The sequence below is a fragment of the Pseudophryne corroboree genome, chromosome 6, assembly GCF_028390025.1.
Source record: "Pseudophryne corroboree isolate aPseCor3 chromosome 6, aPseCor3.hap2, whole genome shotgun sequence".
Classification (NCBI taxonomy): Eukaryota; Metazoa; Chordata; class Amphibia; order Anura; family Myobatrachidae; genus Pseudophryne; species Pseudophryne corroboree.
The window spans coordinates 380,412,989-380,435,064 of NC_086449.1; the positions used below are offsets into that span (position 1 = coordinate 380,412,989).

The window sequence follows — 22,076 nt, forward strand, 5'->3', positions numbered from 1 at the left end:
TCACAGGTACAATGCAGAAATTATTACATATAATCAATAAAACTGCACTGGACTAGTAATACTACATATAGCTACGTATGTATACAGATATAACAATGCACAGTAAACACTGGATGTATATCACAGAATACTTGTACTAAATATTCATATAGAGTGCACTTGTTCTTAACTAACGCTGTCTAAACGACATGTAGAATACTTAAGTGTCCTGTAAATGCACAGCGCTGATGAGGCAGGCAGCTTTACAGAGGAGACAGTGCCCAGCAGTCCCAGGACCAACGCAGCTATGTGAAATGGCGCCCAAACGCTGACAGGGAGTGACGGAGAGAGAGAGATACAGCTCCAGGGCAGGAACACCTGCTGTAGATGGCGCCTGGAGCTGGGGGAGGGGCTACAGGTCAGCGCCTTATACCCTCTGCTGGAATTCACCACCGGGTACTATGGAGCCTATGTTAAACAGATTTTAGTAAATCCGACCTGTGCTCCCTGCCCTGGTGGATATAGTGGGGTCCCTGCATGGCCACAGTGTCCACGCCAGCGGCGCGGTCCGTCTCCTGGGACCGCGACTGGATCGCAATTTCGGTGGGTCCCAGCTAGGGGACCTTCTCACCTCCTCCCTGAAGTGCAGCCACGCGATCCAAGAGAGCAGCAGCGGAGATGTGTGCCTTAAGGGAACCGGAGAGCCTCCGCTGCAAGTACCCAGCAACCAGGGCGCGGGAGTATGCAGCCCCGCTAAGGGAGGTGATGAAGCCGCAGCACAGAATGTCAGACTGACATGCCTGTGTTGCAGCACTTGAAGTCTTCTTTCTTCTTTAAAAAGCTCTTTTCAGGGCTGCCTAGTGCAGCCCCACCTGTAAGCTGCCTGCACTGCAGGCATCAACTTACAAACTGAGCTCCAGAACCTGAAGGCGGGGCTATAGAGGAGGCGGTGCAGTGCATCCTGGGAACAGTCAAAGCTTTAGCCTGTTGGTGTCTCGGATCAAGATCCAACTCTACACCCCGATGTTATTCCCTGTGGAATACCAGTGTACCCCACTGCAGAAATAATAATTTAAAAAAAGAAGACAAAAAAGAAAACAGACGGGAGAGACTGGGTTATGCAAAGTTAGTGAGTGGGTGGTCTGGGGAAACTCTGCAGAGTCTCTTATTGCCTAGAGGGACAGGCAATCCTTCAGCCATGGGTCCCCAGATGTTTACTCCCTGAGGGGGTGTTTCCTCTCCTCAGTGCTGAATGATGACTAACTCTTAATGAGTCATGAGGCTTCCACCATCTTGTTCCTCTTATAGGACAAGTGTTTAAGAATTCTGGACCAATCTTGGTCCGGAATTCCCTATTTTTTTAATGCAGAGTAAATAATACTAATAATAATTAAAAAAAAAAGACAAAAAAGAAGACAGACGGGATGACTGGGTTATGCAAAGTTAGTGGGTGGGTGGTCTGGGAAAGCTTTGCAAAGTCTCTTAATGCCTAGAGGGACGGGTAATCCTTCAGCCATGGGTCCCCAGAGGTTTCCTCCACAAGGGGGATTTTCCTCTCGTCAGTGCTGAATGATGACTAACTCATCATGAGTCATAAGGCTTCCGCCATCTTGTTCCTCTTATAGGACACGTTTTTAAGAATTCTGGACCAATCTTGTTCCGAATTCCCTATTTTTTAATGCAGAGTAAATAATAGCAATTTAAAAAATAAGACAAAAAAGAAGACAGAAGGGATGACTGGGTTATGCAAAGTTAGTGGGTGGGTGGTCTGGGAAAACTCTGCAGAGTCTCTTAATGCCTAGAGGGATGGGTAATCCTTCAGCCATGGGTCCCCATAGGTTTCCTCCCTGAGGGGGTGTTTCCTCTCCTCAGTGCTGAATGATGACTAACTCTTAATGAGTCATGATGCTTCCACCATCTTTTTCCTCTTATAGGACAAGTGTTTAAGAATTCTGGACCAATCTTGGTCCGGAATTCCCTATTTTTTAATGCAGAGTAAATAACAATAATTTTTAAAAAGAAGACAGAAGGGTTGACTGGGATATGCAGAGTTAGTGAGTGAGTGGTCTGGGTACACTCTGCAGAGTCTCTTAATGCCTAGAGGGACGGGCAATCCTTCAGCCATGGGTCCCCATAGGTTTCCTCCCCAAGGGGGTGTTTCCTCTCCTCAGTGCTGAATGATGACTAACTCTTAATGAGTCATGAGGCTTCTCCCATCTTGTTCCTCTTATAGGACAAGTTTTTAAGAATCCTGGACCAATCTTGGTCCGGAATTCCCTATTTTTCAATGCAGAGTAAATAATACTTTAAAAAAAGAAGACAGAAGGGATGACTGGGTTATGCAAAGTTAGTGGGTGGGTGGTCTGTGAAAACTCTGCAGAGTCTCTTAATCCTAGGGGGACAGGTAATCCTTCAGCTATGGGTCCCCAGAGGTTTACTCCCTGAGGGGGTGTTTCCTCTCCACAGTGCTGAATTATGACTAACTCTTAATGAGTCATGAGGCTTCCACCATCTTGTTCCTCTTATAGGACAAGTGTTTATGGGGTCTATTCATAAAGCAGTGAAAATGGTGGAGAAGTGAGCCAGTGGGGAAGTTGTCCATGGCAACCAATCAGCATTGACGTAACATTTATCATTTACATACTATACAATTGTACGGAGCAGATGAGTGGTTGCCATGGGCAACTCTCACTTCTCCACTCTTTTCACTGCTTCATGAATAGACTCCTAAGAATTCTGGACCAATCTTGGTCCGGAATTCCCTATTTTTTAATGCAGAGTAAATAGCAATAATTTTTAAAAAGAAGACAAAAAAGAAGACAGAAGGGATGACTGGGATATGCAGAGTTAGTGAGTGAGTGGTCTGGGTACACTCTGCAGAGTCTCTTAATGCCTAGAGGGACGGGCAATCCTTCAGCCATGGGTCCCCAGAGGTTTCCTCCCCGAGGGGGTGTTTCTTCTCCTCAGTGCTGAATGATGACTAACTCTTCATGAGTCATGAGGCTTCCGCCATCTTGTTCCTCTTATATAACAAGTTTTTAAGAATTCTGGACCAATCTTGGTCCGGAATTCCCTATTTTTCAATGCAGAGTAAATAATACTAATAATAATTAAAAAAAAAAGACAAAAAAGAAGACAGAAGGAATGACTGAGTTATGCAAAGTTAGTGGGTGGGTAGTCTGGGAAAACTCTGCACAGTCTCTTAATGCCTAGAGCAGAGATTTTCAACCTTTTACAACTCGCGGCACACTGACCAAGATCTAAATATTGCCAAGGCACACTCAAATATAATGGTGATGCATGGTGCAGTTACATGTCCTAGGATTTCATGTTGCAGCTTCTCCATAGGTAACGCCTGAGCCACATCTGAGAAAGTCAGAAAAGCCCAACACTGCCTGGGTCCAAAATTAGAACTGGCTATGCAACAACTAAACCCACCAGTATTGATCGTTCCAGGGCCTCAGTAGCGGCAAAATACTGATGAGCCTGGCTCTGCTTCTATGGCTGCACACCTGCAGACTGCTCAGGGCACACTAATGTGCCACGGCACAGTGGTTGAAAAACACTGGCCTAGAGGGATGGGCAATCCTTCGGCCATGGGTCCCCAGAGGTTTCCTCCACAAGGGGGGTTTCCCTCTCCTTAGTGCTGAACGATGTCATGAGTCTTCCACCATCTTGTTCCTCTTATAGGACACGTTTGTAAGATTTCTGGACCAATCTTGTTCCGGAATTCCCTATGTTTTCAATGCAGAGTAAATAATACTTCCAATAATAATAATAAAAATAAGAAGAACACAAAGAAGAATTAGAAGAAGAAGAAGAAGAAGAAGAATTAGAAGAAGAAGAATTAGAAGAAGAAGAATTAGAAGAAGAAGAAGAAGAATTAGAAGAAGAAGAAGAAGAATTAGAAGAAGAAGAAGAAGAATTAGAAGAAGAAGAAGAAGAATTAGAAGAAGAAGAAGTAGAAGAAGAAGAAGAAGAAGAAGAAGAAGAAGAAGAAGAAGAAGAAGAAGAAGAAGAAGAAGAAGAAGAAGAAGAAGAAGAAGAAGAAGAAAACAGGCTACATTTAACTTGAAATAAAAACGGACATTTTTAAATATATTTTGCTTGAAGTTGTCTTTATGTTTATCAATAAATCCTCTCAAAAGGTGAAGAGATGACACATATTTGGGGAGACAAAAATATTAGGAGAGTTCAGAACCATGCATTGTTTATTCTGCACAAGAGAGTACCAGATGAAGCAGCCATGTTGGGCACACTACATAGTGGGGATAATTCCATGTTGATCGCAGCAGGAAATTTTTTAGCAGTTGGGCAAAACCATATGCACTGCAGGGGAGGCAGATATAACATGTGCAGAGAGAGTTAGATTTGGGTGTGGTGAGTTCAATCTGCAATCTAAATTGCAGTGAAAAATAAAGCAGGCAGTATTTACCCTGCACAGAAACAAAATAACCCACCCAAATCTAACTCTCTCTGCACATGTTATATCTGCCCCCCCTGCAGTGCACATGGTTTTGCCCAACTACTAAAAATTTTCCTGCTGCGATCAACTTGGAATTACCCCCAGTGTACACTGTGCAATTAGCAAAACATGGCAGTACAGCATACAAGGGTAAAATCAAAAGCAACTAAGAGGAGCCCCAGTTCCCCAGCTTACACAGTAAGGAATATGGTCTTACTCTGTAATTTGCATTTTTCCACTTTTTTCCTTTATAACAATTTTACAGTGAGCTGAGGAGAAAATAAAAATGAGGGCCGTGTTACAGTTTGAAATAATTTATAAAAAATTATCTGACCAAAAAAAAAATAAAGTTATATTAATTGTCTGACACTCAGAAGATGGTAAACTCATATTGTGAGTTGCATAAAATATTTATATGAAGCCTACATGGATTACTGACACCTCAGGAGTGATGTGATAACTTTGGCCTGTGGTAAGAGTTCCAATCACACAGACTTTGTTTCAGTGCAATATAGACAAATGCAAGTGCTATGAAACCACCTAAACACATTAATAAATTACTAAATAACTAGAGTGGAGATAAAATCATACGGGTTTAATCTAATTTTCACTTAAAAACCAATATCAGTAAAAATAAAGTGCTGAACGAGTGCTGGATGTGATCTGCAGTACAGAACCTCTGACCTGCTTCATAGGACTGGACCAACCACTGACTGGCAGCAGAGTCCTGAGAGCAGCCGCACATGACTGGACCAAGAAAGAAGATGGCGCTAAAGTCCTGGAACAGCAGAGGGCTCATCGCAAAATGAGCTTCATACAAACATCTATTCCCTAAGTTAGCGATTCCCAAACTGGGTTGCAGAGGTGACCTGGGTTGGTTGCCCAGGAGGTATTCAAATTATTTATGGCCAATGTAATAGGTAAAACCAGTGCTGGTGGATTCCCATCATAACATATGTGGACAAACAAGCAAATTCTGTCCCTCACCACATAACTGAACCTAAGGATGATCTTTAATCACAATTTAATTCAATTAATGTTCTTCTGAATTTCACATTAAGAAAATTTTGATGTAGAGGTGCCGTGAAGAAAATTCTGATACTCTATGGCGCAGTGACTCAAAATTATTTGGGAATCACATGTAGTGGGAAACACTACATGTTTCTGTTTATGAATTCGGTTACCAGTATTACATTATGGGCCCGATTCAGTAAGGATTGCAAATCCTGCTAATTATCAGAATTTCAATCCTTGTGAACGCATGCTGGGGGCCGCCCATCACAGGCAAGGCTGCCCAGCATGCTGACCGCCGCCTCCCCGCTCGATCAAGCACAAATTGTGATCGCATTTTCTGCTTGATAGCAGAAATTAAGCTGCGCCGGCAGGAGACCCGCCGCCATCTTTCTAATGACGTCACACGCAGCCCCGTGATCACACCCACACCACGTCTCCTGTTTCCATGACGCCGACGCCGCCCCAGCAACTCTTCGTCTCCGCCTAGGAAACGGAGCGTTGACAGGCAGAGGTGATCGCATTTTCTGCGGCCCCTTTACGAGAATGCAGGCACATGTGCAGGAAGGGCGCTGCACATTTTCCCCTCATCTTTTTTGTAATTTTTGCGGTTGGATCGCACTCAGCGATCCAACCTGAATCAGTCCCTATGTTTGTGTATTTGTTTTGTTTCCTCTGAGGTACAGAATAACAACTGATACAGAGTGAACTCCAATGAGGAATATTCTATGATATTTAAAGGAATCTGTACTCTAAGCATTTGTGTGTGCGCTTTTTGTGTGGTGGATCTCTCTTTTAAAAAACCCAGTTTCTTGAGTCTGGGTGACCCTCTTTCCAATGTGATGATTAGCAGTCTCTCTGCGAACCTGCGGTATTCACCCTTTGTGGTTGCAATATCAAACATTAGTAAGCATACCACTGGTAGGATGATTCTATTGTGCTTGGCACCTCCTTTTGGCCATCGAGCGTCTGACGGAGCAATTCAATTGTTTCTCTGTTTGGGCTCCCATTAGTATTTAACGTACAGTACCTGATAGCACTGGGTTTAGCCACGCAAATCAGCTAAACCCATCTAAAGTTCTTGTTTGGGCGTCCAAACTATGGACTTTTCACTTTTTTTTTCTCACTCCTCCCAAAACTGCAAGAAAAAATACTTCTGCCATGGCTAGTGGGCGTCTGAGCAAAGCAACAATTGAATTGCTCCGTCACAATGAATGTCCATAAAAAAGCAATCACATTTGTTAACTTTATTCATCCTAGTCTGTATATGTGCATAGCTTTTCTTTTTTATTCCCCCTAAAGCCAAAAAATATTTATATGCAAAGATCTGTGCATCTGTGTTTTTTTTTTGTATGCGCATTAGGACAGAGCAGTCTGAAACGTGTAGGAGGAGCCGGTTTATTGAGAATATAATGACAGGTGATCACTTCCAGGACCATTAGACGTTGCCTGCCTGCAGTGGTGCCGAGAGAGGGAGGGAGAGGGTACAAATTACCTGGGCCCAGGTCTGACGGAGGGGCCCAGTGAGGGCCTAGTGGGTGCCCCGGGCTTTTTCCCCCTTAACTGGCAGCAGCAGCTACAGCTCTTCTCCTAAGCTCAGCACACGCTACTGACTGCTGGGCTGGAGTGTGGCCATGGTGGTGCTTAAAATACAATTTTGGGGGTATTTTTTCAATAGGTGCATGACTACGCCTCCTGTGAATAGGCCATGGCCCCTGAAAAGTACCTGGGCCCAGACTTACTATCTATATATACAGTATACTATCTATCTATCTATCTATCTATCTATCTATCTATCTATCTATCTATCTATCTATCTATCTCTATATATATCATAGCTGGCACTCGGTCCAAAATACTGTGTAACTGCCCGGGTGCCCTTAGTGGGATGACAGGTAGTATAAGCAGGAATACTGTGGCACTCTCGGAACTTACTAATGTAACAACATATTCTGGTGATGACCACTAATGTGCAAGTCAACATTTCAGTTTATTCAACTTTAATCACAGTAAGTCCTGTAAGTTGTGTGGCATTTCTGCATATTGGCCCTCATTCCGAGTTGTTCGCTCGATAGCAGATTTTAGCAGCATTGCACACGCTAGGCCGCCGCCCTCTGGGAGTGTATCTTAGCTTAGCAGAATTGCGAACGAAAGATTAGCAGAATTGCAAATAGAAAATTCTTAGCAGTTTCTGAGTAGCTCGAGACTTACTCCTACACTGCGATCAGCTCAGCCCGTTTCGTTCGTGGTTTGACGTCACAAACACGCCCTGCGTTCGGCCAGCCACTCCCCCGTTTCTCCACACACTCCCGCATTTTATCCTGGCACGCCTGCGTATTTCCGCACACTCCCAGAAAACGGTCAGTTTCCGCCCAGAAACACCCACTTCCTGTCAATCACACTCCGATCACTTCAACGATGGAAATTCTTCATTCGGACGTGAGTAAATCTACTAAGTTTTGTGCTAAAATACTTAGCGAATGGGCATTTTTGCCTTAATCGCTCCGCTGCGAAAATCGTCAACGAGCGAACAACTCGGAATGACCCCCATAGTGTGTGTGTGTGTGTGTGTGTGTGTGTGTGTGTGTGTGTGTATACCTCCCAACATGACCCTCTCCAGGAGGGACAGAATGCTCTGCTTCTGGACTTCCGTCTTATTGTATGATTGCCATCACCTGTAGTGAAACACCTTTCTTATCCATTACCTGTTCAACACAGGTGCCGGCAATCATAAATTAAGAGAAAAATCCAGAAGCAGAGCATTGTGCCCCTCCTGCAGAGGGTCATGTTGGGAGGTATGTGAGTGGGGACATCTCGTGTGCTAGACATGCCCCTAGAGTGGTGTAGCCATGCAACTAACAGACTGTGGCCACACTCCCTGTAGGGGGGCCCCCGGAAGGTTACTGTACCGGGGCCCAGGATTTCTCTTGCCAGCCCTGCATGCACTAGCAGTATTTACAATATCTTTATTAAGGGGCCCAGACCATGCACTCTCTATTGGTTAGCCAAACCTCTGCTATCCACTGCTTCCACTGGAGAATGATCAAACACCTAAACATGGGTCCCTACAATTGCATTCCCCCAGTGCTGGACACGCTACCTATGGAGACTGGAGCCTGACCAAACACCTAAACATAGGTCCCTACAATTGCATTCCCCCAGTGCTGGACACGCTACCTATGGAGACTGGAGCCTGACCAAACACCTAAACATAGGTCCCTACAATTGCATTCCCAAGGGGCTGGACACGCTACCTATGGAGACTGAAGCCTAACCAAACACCTAAACATAGGTCCCTACAATTGCATTCCCCCAGTGCTGGACACGCTACCTATGGAGACTGGAGCCTGACCAAACACCTAAACATAGGTCCCTACAATTGCATTCTCCCAGTGCTGGCCACACTACCTCTGGAGACTGTAGACTGTCCAAACTCCTAAACATGGGCCCCTACAATTACATACCCCCAGTAGGCCCTTTATGCCCCAGTCTGATGCTGAATACAACAGAGTTTGAGTAGCACATTTAAAATGTGTAGATATATTTCATAGGTCTGCAAACTCGGTCCTCATTATCCCGTACAGTGCATGTTTTGCAGGTAACCCAGCAGGTGCACAGGTGTATTAATTATTCACAGAAACATTTTAAAAGGTCCGCAGGTGGAGTTAATTATTTCACTTGTGATTCTGTAAGGGCCTGGAGCTGCAGCTCCACCCGCCCCATTGTTAATCCGGCCCTGCACACAGCCACTGCTTCCGGCTCCAGGCATGTGCCAATAGAGCGGCCGAACAGTGCACCACACTTAATGGGCGCTGCTAGCTCTCACTGCCATATTGGAGTTGATCGCTCGCTAGCTACTTTTTGCAGAGCCGTGCAAACGCATAGTCATTGCCCACAGGGGAGTGTATTTTCGCTTTGCAAGTGTGCAAACGCGTGTGCAGCCAAGCGGAACGAAACAGTTTTTTGCAGTTTCTGAGTAGCTCTGGACTTACTCAGCCCTTGCGATCACTTCATTCTTTTTGGTCCCGGAATTGACGTCAGACACCCACCCTGCAAATGCCTGGACACGCCTGCGTTTTACCAAACACACCCAGAAATGGTCAGTTGCCACCCACAAACGCCCTCTTCCTGTCAATCTCCTTGCGATCGGCTTGTGGAATGGATTTTTCATTAAATCCATCGCCCAGCAACGATCCGCTTTGTACCCGTATGACGCACCTGCGCATTGTGGTGAATACGCATGCGCAATAGTAACCTAATCGCTGCGCTGCGAAAAACAGCAGCGAGCGATCAACTCGGAATGACCCCCTATATAATTTGTTCTGGAGTTCAAGGAAAATTGGGACAACCACTGCGTTGTTTGCACGTTGTCTGCTGTGTATCCAGCTTAACACTTTCTGCAGCACTGTGTACATAACATAGCTGCATTCATCACCATTGCCCAGTGCAGACGGACATTTTGAGAATGCAGGTTATCATTTCAGTAGGAGTTAGCAGGCTCATTTCTGATAGTTTGTTCAGCTCACCCATTGGCTGCATACACGGGAAGTGTGTGTGTGTGTGTGTGTGTGTGTGTGTGTGTGTGTGTGTGTGTGTGTGTGTGTGTGTGTGTGTAGTGTGTGATAAGTACACTTTAAGGTTTTAATATAGTGGAAAGGGTAAATATTAGCATTCTAAGATGCTTCAATATGTTGCTTATGTATCAGACTAAACTAGTCACTTACATCTGTGATCCCCATAACCCCACACAAGGTCCATGCTTATTTCAATAACAAGTATTTTTCTCTCATACACCACAATTAACTGACATATGTATATGACTAAAAATATATTTAGCATTCAAAAGTCCTTATGTGCTTGAGAACATGAAGGGCAAAGGGACCGCTTATACAACATGAGTGTAACATTAGATAAAATAAGTACCTTGCTCTTAAATCTAGGATTATGACTTCAAAGATCAGTTCAATTTCATTGTGTACCGTATGTGCAAAGATGTGTTTTACTTTCCCCAGGGAAGTCAACCAATAACACATCTTCTGCTGTGTGACATAAAGAACAGTGTACATAGGAAAGATGATTGTCTTACCCATAGCGGAAGAACTCCTTGAACTCCCTGCACATTCTGTGTGCTAGTTCTCGCTTCCCACAGGACTGGGGCCCAGTCAGAACCAGCATGGGGTAAGGGGTATCCAGATTGGGCAATGTACTGTAACACAGGAGAATGCTTGTCAGTGTGATTTGTGTCTGTACTGATCTGGCACTTTGGGAGTGTGGGAACATAAGCAAAGTTATTTTCTACATGAATATCAAATCCATTTACCTTACATAAAACCATCCTCTAGCATCACTATATTAGAACTGTAGACAAGTAATGACCACATTTCATGTTCTTTATAAAATAATTATCATCGAATTTGCACACTATTTCATCTGGAATTAACATTACATTAAAGCCATTCATCACTTGCTTTCTCTATGTGCTCATATGTTATACAATGCAGATAGGGGGTAATTCTGAGTTGATCGCAGCAGCAAGTTTGTTAGCAGTTGGGCAAAACCATGTGCACTACAGGGGGGGCAGATATAACATTTGCAGAGAGAGTTAGATTTGGGTGGGTTATTTTGTTTCTGTGCAGGGTAAATACTGCCTGCTTTATTTTTACACTGCAATTTAGATTTCAGTTTGAATATACCCCACCCAAATGTAACTCTCTCTGCACATGTTATATCTGTCCCCCCTGCAGTGCACTTGGTTTTGCCCAACTGCTAACAAATTTTTCTGCGATCAACTCAGAATTAGGCCCATAGTACAAAAAAACGGTAACCAATTTAAAGCATTACTTTTCTTTCAAAATTAGTCATTTAGTCTATTGGGGTAAAGTAATTGTCTGCTACATGCACATTTTACAAGCTGTGATACACAAACATGGCCAGATGCTAAAAATTATTGGTCCATTACAGGTGATTGCAAGGCCCGGACTAACCTGCAATGGACCAAATTAATTTCAGCAACTTGCCATGTCTGTGTATCACTGTTGTGTAAGGCATGTGTGGCATCAGTAGTTGGAGGTATGCTGGTCCTTGTAGAGCCATTTGGAGGATCTTGGTATGCCTCCAGGTGAGTTAGCTCTCAAACTAGAAATATATAAATGTATGTACAATTATTATGTAGCAATACACAATGTATGACCCAAAGTGGGCACCATTATTATGTAGTGTTAGGACCCAGTGGTGGAACTTGTGAGTGGTGGGCCCAGGTGCAAAAAATAAGAATTTACTCACCGGTAATTCTATTTCTCGTAGTCCGTAGTGGATGCTGGGAGCCCGTCCCAAGTGCGGACTTTCTGCAATACTTGTATATAGTTATTGCTTAACTATAGGGTTATTGTTCTGAGCCATCTGTTGAATGAGGCTCAGTTGTTGTTCATACTGTTAACTGGGTATAGTTATCACAAGTTGTACGGTGTGATTGGTTTGGCTGGTATAAGTCTTACCCTGGATTCCAAATCCTTTCCTAGTAATGTCAGCTCTTCCGGGCACAGTTTCCCTAACTGAGGTCTGGAGGAGGGGCATAGAGGGAGGAGCCAGTGCACACCAGATATAGTACCTAATCTTTCTTTTAAGAGTGCCCAGTCTCCTGCGGAGCCCGTCTATTCCCCATGGTCCTTACGGAGTACCCAGCATCCACTAGGACATCAGAGAAATATAATTTGGGCCCCCTTCCTCAATCCAACCCCAAGATCACAATATGCCACACGGCAGTGGGTGACAGGGAGAGGCAGAGGGTGACAGTGTAAGGCAGGGAGAGGTAGAGGGTGACATAGTGGGGCAGAGGGTAACAACAAAAGGCAAAACGTGGCAGAAGGTGACATCGGAAGACAGGAGAGGCAGAGGATGTCAGGGGGAGGCAGTGGGTGACAGGGGTACCAGCACAATGTCCTGTGTGGTGCTGAGTAAAAGGGCTATGTACCTTGGTGGGAGCAGGAACACAGCAGCCTCTGCATTATCTGTGATAGGGGTCCCTTCCCTTTGCTGCTCCAGTAGTAGTTCCGCCCCTGTTAGGACCACCATATTATAGATGACGTGAAGTGGCCGGTGGCCATATTTTTGCAGATATATGTAACTGAGATCTTTGGATTTCTACTATCATATAGGATGTAAATTTCATTTACTGGTCTATTATAGTGTGCTGGGGGAATTCTGTGTTGTTTTTTCTTGTCTTTATGAGTCCTTCCGCTTGCAAGTAACTGTAATGGACCAATGAATTGATGAACTTGCCATGTTTGTATACAACTGTTCTATGAGGCAAGTGTGGGATCAGTAGTTGGAGGGCATGCTGGTCCTTGTAGTGCCATCTGGAGGATCTTGGGGTGCCTTCAGGTAAGTTGCTGTAGCGCTCAATTTAGAAATATATAAATGTATGTGCTATTATCACATAGCAAGCAATACACAAATGTGACTGGTGGAGTAGTCATATCTTTGATAATATATGTACTGTAACTGAGATCTCTGCATTTCTTCTATCATATAGAACAGAGCTCAGCAAATCACCAGGGGTCAGTTCGCCATGGCCCCTAGATTTTGCTGCCTGACTACGATATTATGCAGGGATTATGCAGGGAGGGAGGAAGCAGATCCTTTTCAGAAATGGCTGAGATTCGTTGGCGTGCTTGTATTGTGGCAAATATTTCATGCACAGGAGTGTATGTGCGGAGTGTCCCGGCCTGCGCTGCCTGCTGTGCCTGTCCACTCGAACCAGCGCTGTATGTTGTGCCCAGAGGTGTAGCTAGGTGTCATGGTGCCCGGAGCATGGGTATGTTTTGGCACCCCCCTCCCTTGTACTGAATTGGGGGCCTTGCCAACATATAGTGAAATGTTACATTTGAAAAGAAAAAATATATAAATATGGTGACAGAGCCGGATCTAGACCTTGTGGATCTCAGAGTGAAAGTTTCCTTTGGGTGCCCCCCATGTTTAAAACAGGGGGCACGCAACAAAAATATAGGGAGGTGGCTCATGGGGAAGTTGCCATTACACTGCACACTGACCCTGCACAGTAGGGTCTATTATACACCACACAGTAGTACTCCTTATACACGTTACACCACACAGTAGAGCCCATTATACACATTATGCCACACAGCAAAGTCACTTATACACATATACACATAATGCCACACAGTAGAGCCCCTTATAGACGTTACACCAAAGTAGAGACACTTATTATACCACAGTAGAGCCGCTTATAAACGTTTACACTGCAGTATCTCTGCTCATACATGTTACACCACAGTTGAGCGGTTTATACACATAATGCCACAGTAGAGCTGTATATACATGTTACACAATGGTAGAGCACCTTATACATGTTATGCCTTGGTAGGTCCTCTTATAAATGTTTCACTGTATAGCCGCTATGGAAGTAGCTGTATTTAGATATGTACCTGTTTAATTCAAATAAATTAAAAACACTATATATGCTCCGAATGACCTGATCTTACAACCCCCCAATCCCTCAATGAAAATAATGCCCCAAATGTGACCCCCCCCCCTCCCCCACAGACTTGAAACCCCTCCCCCCAAGCTCTCAATGAAAGGAATACCCTAGAACTGCCATACCAGACCTAATAATCCCACTGTGCCTCAATGAAAAAATTGCCTGTGGGGAAGAGAGAACTGCACCACAACAGCCTGAGGGGCAGAGAGAGCTGTGCCGCAGCAGTCTGAGGGGCAGAGAGAGGAGCTGCATCAGCCTTAAGGCCCGTACACACTGGTCGATGTATCGGCCGTTCTCTTGAACGGCCGATACATCGCGGGACCGTCGGCCAGTGTGTACGGGCGATACGTCTGTGAACTCCGTCGTTCACAGACGTATCGCGTCGGCCGCGCAGCACAGCCGACAGCCAATATATCTAACGATATATTGGCCCGTCGCTGTGTGTGTACGGGGCGGTCGTCCGACCGCCCGTACACATGCTGCGGCGGCCGGCGGTGATTGACAGGTGAGCTGGGCGGGCGCAAGCGCCCGCCCGCCCAGTTCATGACGTCAGTCCCCCGACGGATCGGGCAGTGTGTATGCACAGCACACTGCCCGATCCGTACATAGATATATCTGCAGATCAATTGATCTGCAGATATATCTAATAGTGTGTACCCACCTTTAGAGGCAGAGAGAAGTCATGCAGCAGACTGAGAGAAAGAGAGAGGAGCTCCATCAGCCTTAGAGGCAGAGGGAGGTCCTGCAGCAGTCTGAGAGGCAGAGAGAGGAGCTGCATCAGCCTTAGAGGCAGGGAGAGGTTCTGCAACAGTCTGAGAGACAGAGAGAGGAGCTGCATCAGCCTTAGAGGCAGAGAGAGGTTCTGCAACAGTCTGAGAGACAGAGAGAGGAGCTGCATCAGCCTTAGAGGCAGAGAGCTGTGCCGCAGCAGCCTGAGGGGCAGAATGAGTTGTTGTAGCTTCTAATTCAGAGAGAGGTGCTACAGCATCAATGTAGAGAGAGGTGCTGCAGCATCAATGTAACGAGAGGTGCTGCAGCAGCAGCTGGGGCACGGAGAGGTGATGCTGCACCTGGGCAGAGAGAGATTATGCAGCAACTGGGCAGAGAGAAATTATGCAGCAAGCTCTCTCTGCCCTAGTTGCTGCATCACCTCTCTCTGCCCAGGTGCTGCATTACCTCTCCATGCCCCAGCTGCTGCAGCACCTCTCTCTGCCCCAGTTGCAGCAGCTGGGCTAAACAGAAAAAGGTGCAGCAGCAGCAGTGGGGACAGAGGGGGTCATTCCGAGTTGATCGCTAGTGAAAAATGTTTGCAGCGCAGCGATTAAGTGAAAAAGCGGCACTTCTGCGCATGCGTATGCGGCGCAGTGCGCACGCGCGACGTACTTTCACAATGGGTAATGTATTTTTACACAAGGTCTAGCGACGCTTTTCAGTCACAATGGCAGCCGCAGAGTGATTGACAGGAAAGGGGCGTTTCTGGGTGTCAACTGACCGTTTTCAGGGAGTGTTCCAAAAAACACAGGCGTGCCAGGACAAACGCAGGCGTGCCAGGAAAAACGCAGGCGTGGCTGGCCGAACGCAGGGCATGTTTTTGTGACGTCAAATCCGGAACTGAATGTTCTGAAGTGATCGCAAGCGCTGAGTAGGTATGGAGCTGCTCTAAAACAGCACAATTTTTTTTTGTAGCCGCTCTGCGATCCTTTCGTTCGCACTTCTGCTGAGCTAAGATACACTCCCAGAGGGCGGCGGCTTAGCGTTTGCACGGCTGCTAAAAACAGCTAGTGAGCGATCAACTCGGAATGACCCCCAGAGAGTGGTGCTGAAGGCAGACAGTGAGACATACAAAGTGGGCGGGCAGAGCTCCAGCATGTGCCTGCTAGCAGTGTCTCCTGCTGTCACTTCTGCCCCACACCCTACCTAGTCCGAGTCAAAGTGCGCCCCCTCTGCTCCTCCTCCTGCTCTGCGGCTGCCAGTACAGCGGCCCGTGGTGTGGGGAGGGGGCTAATGACAATGCGCCCTCTAACATTTTTGGCACCTGGAGCTCATGTTCCACCGGAGCCGCCCTCACTACACCCCTGGCTTTGCCTGTCCATCCCAGCCTGCGCTGTCTGGTGTCTCCAAACTCCGGCTGCATAGAGCTCTCCGATAAGAGGGTCTATGTGTGGCCAAGGATTGCGGCTTTGGAGGGGTAGTGATGTGGCCACAGGGCGTGGGGATTGTTTGCCTGGGGGGATGGCTGCGAGGGGTAGTTTGTCTAGGTGTACGCCCCCAATTGTGTAGCCATGGGGTGTTTGTTTTCCGAAGGAGATAGCTGCCCATTAATGTGGCCGCTGGAGGTAGGGGGTTGTTGTGTGTCCAGTGGGCAGCTGGCTGTGGAGGGCTGGTTTGTCTAAGTGGTGGGGGGAAGCTGCTTGGTAATGTAGTTGTGGAGGGAAGGGGGTTATCAGGTTGTTGTTTTTTTCTTTTGGGGGGGGGGGGGGGGGGGGGGCTGTGATCTGGCCGCTATACTTTCATCCTGGCTCCCAGATTTTAGAGACAGCCCTGATTTAGAATGTAAATCTTATTTTCTGGTCACTTATAGTGTGCTGTGGAAATTATATGTGGTTTTACCTTTACATTTTATAAGCTGTAAACCATACTTGCCTACTCTCCCGGAATGGCCGGGAGGCTCCCGAAAATCGGGTAACCCTCCCGACCCCCCGGAAGTGCAGGCAAGTCTCACGATTTTGGGGTCCTCCCTGCCCGGCAGCCCACTTAGCGAGTAAAGTGGGCGGTCCGGGCAGTCGATGATGCGATTCTTGCTGAATCGCGTCATCATAGCCACACCCCCTGCAGTATAATGCCGATAATAGCGGCATTACACAACGGGGGCGTGGCTTACTTGCGTAATCCATCAACCACGCCCCCGATCTGCCTCTGGCCCGCCCGCCCTGTACGTCACGTCACTGTCCCGCCCCCTGCTGAGCCGAGCTAGCTGCTCTCTCCCGGAGAGAGCAGCCATAAAGTCGGCAACTATGCTGTAAACAGTCACAAACAGTCACTCAGAAGTTTGTGAGGATTTCAAAACTATATTGAACAATAAGACAGCTATAAAACAAAACAGTTTTTTTCTCATTTTGGTCTCCCATACTCCTATTAGTAAGATTTGTGTTTGTGCTCTGATGTTAGATCAGCAACCTGTGGCTCTCCATTTCCTGTAGAATTTCCACTAACTGTATATCACACTGAGAACTGTATAATATCTCAAGCACAAGAACTGCAACTAGTCCCCTACTGCCTTATGAATATCAAAAAACACACTCAAAGAACATTGCCCATGGTGCTAATATTAATATAATTCCACATACAGTATAAATCAAGGGTACACTCTCTGCTGTTCCTGGGGGATAATCTGGATCACTAGAACACAGAACACCATAAAAATAAACATACAGTAAGGAGCTTTGTAATAAAAATAACTTTTTCTAAGACTTAAAACATCAAACAATTCATTATTTATATAGCACAGACATATTCCGCAGCGCTTTACTGAGAATATTTGGCCATTCACATCAGTCCCTGTCCCAGTGGAGCTTCCAATCTATATTCCCTACCACATGTAGATGCACACACATTCCACTAGGGTTCATTTTTGTTGAAAGACAATTAACCTACCAGATGACAAAATAAATAAACATGCAATATAAAATATGTGTATTATACTGTACGAAACCAGTGAATCATAGCTTCATAGCCTGTACTGTTTTTCTGCTGATACAAATGAAAAGTAAAAAACCAAAGTCAGTTGGCTATAAGAAGTCCCCAAAAGAAACTGCCTAGTTAGCACGTCAGGGAATTACACATGTAAGCTACCCAATTAAAATATTTTTAGCGGAAATCTCCTGTAACCAGACCTCCATTTGTACCACCAGTACCAGACTTTTATTTTTATTATTGTTGATGTTGTTTTGTTCTTGTCTTTGTTTTTTGTTTTTTTTGAGCAACTAAAACTTACTTGGAGCTTTCATCATCCTCTGTCTTCTTTCATCAGACTGTACACAAATGTATTGTCCTTATACAGGGTGATTCAAAAGTCGCAGTACACCCTTTGTACCAAAAACTGTGCAGGAATGGGAAAACTGAATACTCCAGTAAGGTATGGGTGAGGTGTGCTATCTTTTAGGGCAGCGGTGGCCAACCTGTGGCTCTTGAGCCACATGTGGCTCTTTCTTTATTCAAATGTGGCTCCCAACACTCTAAATCATGTGACCACAACGGATACAGAAACCGCTGCACTCCAGCCAGACACGCAGCAGCACTACAGGGACTGAAAACTGAAGGAGTCAGATACTAGAGGTGAGACACCCACAAGCACACAGAGGACACATTAGGGACTGCTGCAATGGCACGAGTTGATGGGGGGGCTGTAGTGATACATGGGGGTGGGCTAGAGTGACACATGGCAGAGCTGGCTGAAGAGACACAGGAGGGTCCAGGCTGGAGTGACGTGGGAGGGTGCTGGAAGTAGTGACACATGGAAGATATGGCTGGAGTGACATAGGAGGGTGGTAGCAGGAGTGACACATGGGAGAGCTGGCTGGAGTGACAGGAGGCTGGTAGCTGGAGTGATACATGGGGGGGCTGGCTGGAGTGACAGGAGGGTGCTGGAAGTAGTGACACATGGGAGATATGGCTGGAATGAAATAGGAGGGTGGTAGCAGGAGTGACACATGGGAGAGCTGGCTGGAGTGACATAGGAGGGTGGTAGCAGTAGTGACACATGGGAGAGCTGGCTGGAGTGACATAGGAGGGTGGTAGCAGGAGTGACACATGGGAGACCTGGCTGGAGTGACAGGAGGGTGCTGGAAGTAGTGACACATGGGAGAGCTGGCTGGAGTGACATAGGAGGGTGCTAGCAGGAGTGACACATGGAAGAGCTGGCTGGAGTGACACAGGGTGGAGCTGGCTGGAGTGACACAGCAGGGTCTTGGCAGTAGTGACACATGGGAGAGGTGGCTGGAGTGACATAAGAGGGTGCTAGCAGGAGTTACACATGGAAGAGCTGGCTGGAGTGACATGTTGGAGCTGGCTGGAGTGACATAGGAGGGTGCTAGCAGGAGTGACACATGGAAGAGCTGGCTGGAGTGACAGGAGGGTGTTGGCTGGAGTGACACAGGGTGGAGCTGGCTGGAGTAACACAGCAGGGTCTTGGCAGTAGTGACACATGGGAGAGCTGGCTGGAGTGACATAAGAGGGTGCTAGCAGGAGTTAGACATGGAAGAGCTGGCTGGAGTGACAGGAGGGTGTTGGATGGAGTGACACATGGGAGAGCTAGCAAGAGTGACACAGGGGAGCTTGGCTGGAGTGACATAGGAGGGTGCTAGCAGGAGTGACATGGGGGTGCTAGCTGGAATGACTGGAGGGTGTTGGCTGGAGTAACACATAGGGGAGCTGGCTGGAGTGACACAGCAGGGTCTTGGCAGTAGTGACACATGGGAGAGCTGGCTGGAGTGACACGGGGGAGCTGGCTGGAGTGACATAGGAGGGTGGTAGCAGGAGTGAATCATGGGGAGGCTGGCTGGAGTGACAGGAGGGTGTTGGCTGGAGTGACACATGGGGGAGCTGAAGTTTATTATGTGAATCTGGCTTTTTCAATTTTTTTTTGCGAAAGTGGCTTTTTCAATGGATCTGGCTTTAAAAAATGTATTTTATGTTGTTCTGGCTTTTTCAATATATTTTATACCAGGGGTGTGGTCTAGCAGGCACAAGGCCACACTCCATTTTTGCATGCGTACCATCTGCTCGATGCCGGCTCTTTGACGTACCTAACAAGGTTTTTTGGCTCTTTGTCACTGACTGGTTGGCCACCCCTGTTTTAGGGTATGTACCGAACATGGGCACCTGCTTGAAATCGGCCAACTTGAATCTAAGTCAATTTTTTCAAATGAAAACCACCCTGTATTGTGAATATCCCTTTATTGATTTCTCTATTTGGCTATTTAGGAGTGGCACCATACAGCACCTCTAGCTATTGGGGCAGAGAAGTTGCAGCAGAACTCATCTTACCAGCAATATGTCGGTCAGAGCTGGCCCTAGCCAATTTGATGCCCTAGGCAAGATTTTGTCTGGTGCCTCCTAGCACCGCCGCTAGTTCTGCATCTGACCCAGCAAACCTCAGAGTGGGGCCCACTGGGGTTTACCCTGTGGGCCAGTCCAACCCTGCATAATGCCACACAGTAATGCACCTTACACATATGGCCCACATTAGTAATGCCCATAATACACATAATTCCGCACAGTAATGCACCTTACACATATGGCCCACATTAGTAATGCCCATAATACATATAATGCCACACAGTAATGCACCCTACACATACTGTATGGCCCACATCAGTAATGCCCATAATACACATAAAGCCACACAGTAATGCACCTTACACATATGCCCCACATTAGTAATGCCCATAATACACATAATGCCACACAGTAATGCACCTTACACATATGCCCCACATTAGTAATGCTAGTAGCTTTTTTTTATAAAACATACTTTTGCTTGCTGGCAGTCAGTGCACGCACCCCTGCAGGCATATGTATATACAGCAACTGTCAGCTTAAGAAGGCACCAGGCAGATCGCAATATCCCTGAGGAGTGCCGAATACACATTACCCATATAAATATATATATAAATATATATATATATATATATATATATACACACACACAATAGTGATTCCCCCTTGCTGGGGGGAGAAAGAGGCACTCTGGAGTCTTAAAAATAGCAAATTTAAGTTCACTGCATGAAAAGATACACCGACGTTTCGGTGCCCCTTCTTCTAGGTGACGCACAAGACCTAATCCCTGAAACGTTGGAATTGATGTGATATTTTTTGAAATACACTACCTGATTCACTAAAGACCCGGGAGTGCTGCTGTTTATTTGCTACAGTGTTGTTCTACCTTCACGGATGGCACCGGGACTGTTTTCCTGCTTAATGGGAGAGCCGGACGTTTAGATGCTTATATATATAGGGATCGTTTCAGGGATCGGCGTCCCTTTTATCAACACATGTCGCCGATCTCTGAAATGTTGGCTAGCTAGCTGTCTGCTGCTGTATTATTTGACTGAGGAGTCTCTGAGTGCCTTCCCATACCCTCCAACTGTACCTTTTTGGCAGGTAGAGTACCTTTTTTTCATTGCCTGTACCTGGCAAAAAAGGCTTTGTACCAATTTTTGACTCTCCAAATTAACACAGAAAGTATAGGAAAGGGGTCGTGGCCATGCCTCTTCTACCCGTGGCCACGCCCCCTTTCCTAATTTGTACCGGATTTCATGTGTAAAATGTTGGATGGTATGCCTTCCACCCATTTTATATTTTATCTATCTATCTATCTATCTATCTATCCGAAAAGTCCACACTCTCTGCTTCAAAATCACCGTGGGCGGTACTCCATAAAGGGCTATGACAGTCCATGAATATCCAAAGAGAAGTACAGGCACTCACCACTTTCCAAATATATGCAAATTTATTGTATTTCACAGCATGTCAGCAGTATGTCGACGTTTTAGCTTCGTCTGAGCCTTTGTCAAGACAGACAACACAGCAACAGGTCATACCCCAGCAGCCCATAGCCGAGGCTGCTGGGGTATGACCTGTTGCTGTGTTGTCTGTCTTGACAAAGGCTCAGACGGAGCCGAAACGTCGACATACTGCTGACATGCTGTCATTTATTGCTGCTGAATCTCAGTTGGAGATGCACCTGTGAAATACAATAAATTTGCATATATTTGGAAAGTGGGGAGTGCCTGTACTTCTCTTTGGATATCTATATAAATATAAACCTGCCAAAACTACTAAGTGGACACTGGCACTTTTAAATACATTAATTAATAAGTGCCTTACTGGTTTTAAATAAAAACAGTGGTGGCCTTGTCCGCCCCAGTAAAGCTGCTGCTGCTGCTGCTGCTGCTGCTGCTTTGCGGTGCAGGGTAGAAGGTGGCTTGGACCTCCGACAGTGGTGGCGCAGTGCCCAGAGTTTAACTGACTCCGCAAAGGACCATGGGAGGAGGAGCTGCTGCTGCCGGGCATGTGCAGCAGCCCTCCTCCCGGGGCGGTGGCCGTTTTTGTTAGGGGCAGCAG

At 46.3% G+C, this 22,076-nt stretch overlaps 1 protein-coding gene across 3 annotated transcripts in view; it reads right to left on the reverse strand.

Annotated features, from left to right (window-relative positions):
* LRGUK (leucine rich repeats and guanylate kinase domain containing) overlaps positions 1–22,076 on the reverse strand; it is a 338,728-nt gene that overhangs the window by 100,948 nt on the left and 215,704 nt on the right. For 2 of the 3 annotated variants that reach the window (XM_063926757.1, XM_063926759.1), the window contains exon 11: positions 10,542–10,661. The exons of the other annotated variant lie outside the window; for it this stretch is intronic. In XM_063926757.1, the coding sequence (XP_063782827.1) occupies positions 10,542–10,661 (120 nt within the window). The remainder of the gene's footprint in view (positions 1–10,541; positions 10,662–22,076) is intronic. 3 annotated transcript variants of the gene reach the window in all.